General features: G+C 43.3%; 1 protein-coding gene across 1 annotated transcript in view; it reads left to right on the top strand.

Moving 5' to 3' along the window:
* The window catches only part of Oaz3 (ornithine decarboxylase antizyme 3), a 3,105-nt gene extending 1,219 nt beyond the window's left edge, over positions 1 to 1,886 (top strand). Inside the window, 4 exon segments of the mRNA XM_021158376.2 lie at positions 168 to 343; positions 765 to 850; positions 1,642 to 1,763; positions 1,765 to 1,886. Of these exon segments, the coding sequence (XP_021014035.1) occupies positions 168 to 343; positions 765 to 850; positions 1,642 to 1,763; positions 1,765 to 1,785 (405 nt within the window). The 3' untranslated portion in view covers positions 1,786 to 1,886.
* The last annotated feature ends 644 nt before the right edge of the window (positions 1,887 to 2,530 follow it).

Genomic DNA, 2,530 nt, shown 5'->3' with positions numbered 1-2,530 from the left:
TTTTTGGTTTTTCGAGACAGGGTTTCTCTGGATAGCCCTGGCTGTCCTGGAACTCAATTTGTAGACCAGGCTGGCCTCGAACTCAGAAATCCGCCTGTCTCTGCCTCCCGAGTGCTGGGATTAAAGGCGTGTGCCACCATGACCGGCTAATTTTATTTCTTTTCCAGGCTGGGAACCTGACAGTGCTATCAACTGACCCCCTGCTTCACCAAGATCCAGTTCAGTTAGACTTTCACTTTCGTCTTACCCCCCATTCCTCTGCTCATTGGCACGGCCTTCTGTGTAATCACCGACTCTTCCTGGATATNCCATATCAGGCCTTGGATCAAGGCAACCGAGAAAGGTGAGGACCTGGATGGGCCTGGGGAAGAGTTGGGATGTTTCACCCTTTATCATGTCACAGTGACTCAGGGGGTGGGTCAGACACACAAAACACACTAGTAGCACACAGACAAGAGCTTGCAGTTCAAGGAATAATTTTAAGTTGAGGGTCAGTTGCTGGACTTAGACTCAGGAACACCAAAGTAAGGATTCAAAATAGTTGAATACTTTCTAGCTCTTAAGCAGTCCTTTCCTCCATGAACCTTCTGTGACATTCACATCAATCAGGTGGAATCCCTTGCTTCAGAGAAAAGCTCCCAAACTCCTTTAGCAACTTTTTATTTTCCAGTTTCAGTAGGTAGAGAGCAAACACTTGCCAGTATTTCTCCTCTTCTGTTTGTCTGGATTTTGAGTTAAGTATTAACTTTCTCTCTGGCCTCTAGTTTGACAGCAACACTGGAGTATGTGGAGGAGAAAACCAATGTGGACTCTGTGTTTGTGAACTTCCAAAGCGATCGGAAGGACAGAGGTGTGTCCCTCTTCCCTCTGGCACTTCAGTACCCTGCCCCCATTTCTGTTGCAAAGGAAGTTAAGGCACACAACATTATATTCAGTACCATTACAATTGGATGAATGAGAAGCATGGAAGAAATTACAGAATCCATTCAAGGGATATGATGGACTGACAAAGAATGTCAAGCAAATGTATCAAGCTTTCACAGTAGTAGGGCTAGAAGGACAGGAATACATTTAACCAGATGTAGTCTGTTATTGCTCATTTTTCAAAGAGTTTATATTCTGCTGCATATGAGACAAGATGAGCTGGATATTGTGGTACAAGCCTGTGATCCCAGCATTTGAAAAGCTAAGGCAGAAGAATTCTGTACTCAAGGTCAGATTGGCTACATAGTGAGATCTCATCCCAAACCAAAACCAAAACTGAAGAAAGCAAAACCAACAACAAAAACAAACCCAATCAACCAAAACAATACACCCCAAGCCCCCAACTAACCAACCAAAACAATACACCCCAAGCCTAGATGCTGCTTAACTGCACTACATGCTTGAATAATCACATCTTAAATCTGTGAGGAAGGTTCTCATTCTCACTTTGCAAATGAGTAAGCTGGAGATCTGAAAGGTTAACTAGAATTTAAAATGAATAATAAATGCAGGGTAGAGCCCGTGTCTATCACTCCAAAGCACACCCTACGCCTGCACTACACTGCTTGCTAGTTACTCTCTTGAGAAAACATCTATGAGAAGTATATGGGCTGAGCTTCAGTGGGTATTCTAATCGTTTGTTCTGTTCTTCTACAGGTGCCCTGCTGCGAGCCTTTAGCTACATGGGCTTCGAGGTGGTTAGACCAGATCATCCTGCCCTCCCTCCCTGGGACAATGTCATCTTCATGGTGTATCCCCTTGAAAGGGACCTTGGCCACCCTGGCCAGTGAGCCTCCCTAAACATGTTCCATCTCTGTGAGGGGTTGGAAACCTCAACACACGGGACTCTGAGGCCCAGGATGTGATTTAAGATACTTCCATCCTAGGAAATAAAGGGTAGTGCAATCAAAGCGTTTGCTGTTTCTTGGTGGGAGGGACTGTTGGAGGAATAAATTCACTGCATAAGAACTAAGAAAACCAGAGGAACCTGAGTCAGATGTGGGAGGGCTCCCTTGGCCTTCTCCTTATTCCTAAACCATTTTTTCATTCCCATTTACTGAGCATCTGCCATAATAAATTACTAGTCAACTAGAGCCGGGCTGTGGTGGCCACATGCCTTTAATCCTAGCACTTGGGAGGCAGAGGCAGGCGGATTTCTGAGTTTGAGGCTAGCTTGGTCTATAAAGTGAGTTCCAGGACAGCCAGCAGGGCTATACAGAGAAACCCTGTCTCGAAAAACCAAAAAAAAAAAAAAAAAAAAAAAAAAACCCAAAAAACAAAACAAAACAAAACAAAAAAACCAAAAAAAAAATTCAACTAGAAAAATCAGACTAAACTTTGCTAGGATGCATTTATGTATTTCAATTCAAACTGGAAACATATACCAATTCCTTCTCTTTGATGTGGAAAAAACCAGAGGAAGTACGTACATCCTAAGGGAAAGAATTATAAGGTAACAGGAGAGCATTTCAGACAACCAGACAAGAGAAAGTGCTGGAAAAATGGCAGAAGCAGCATAGGATGAGATATAAACTGACAAGAAATA

Source organism: Mus caroli, chromosome 3 (assembly GCF_900094665.2).
Source record: "Mus caroli chromosome 3, CAROLI_EIJ_v1.1, whole genome shotgun sequence".
NCBI lineage: Eukaryota > Metazoa > Chordata > Mammalia > Rodentia > Muridae > Mus > Mus caroli.
This window is presented reverse-complemented; position numbering and strand designations above follow the sequence as displayed.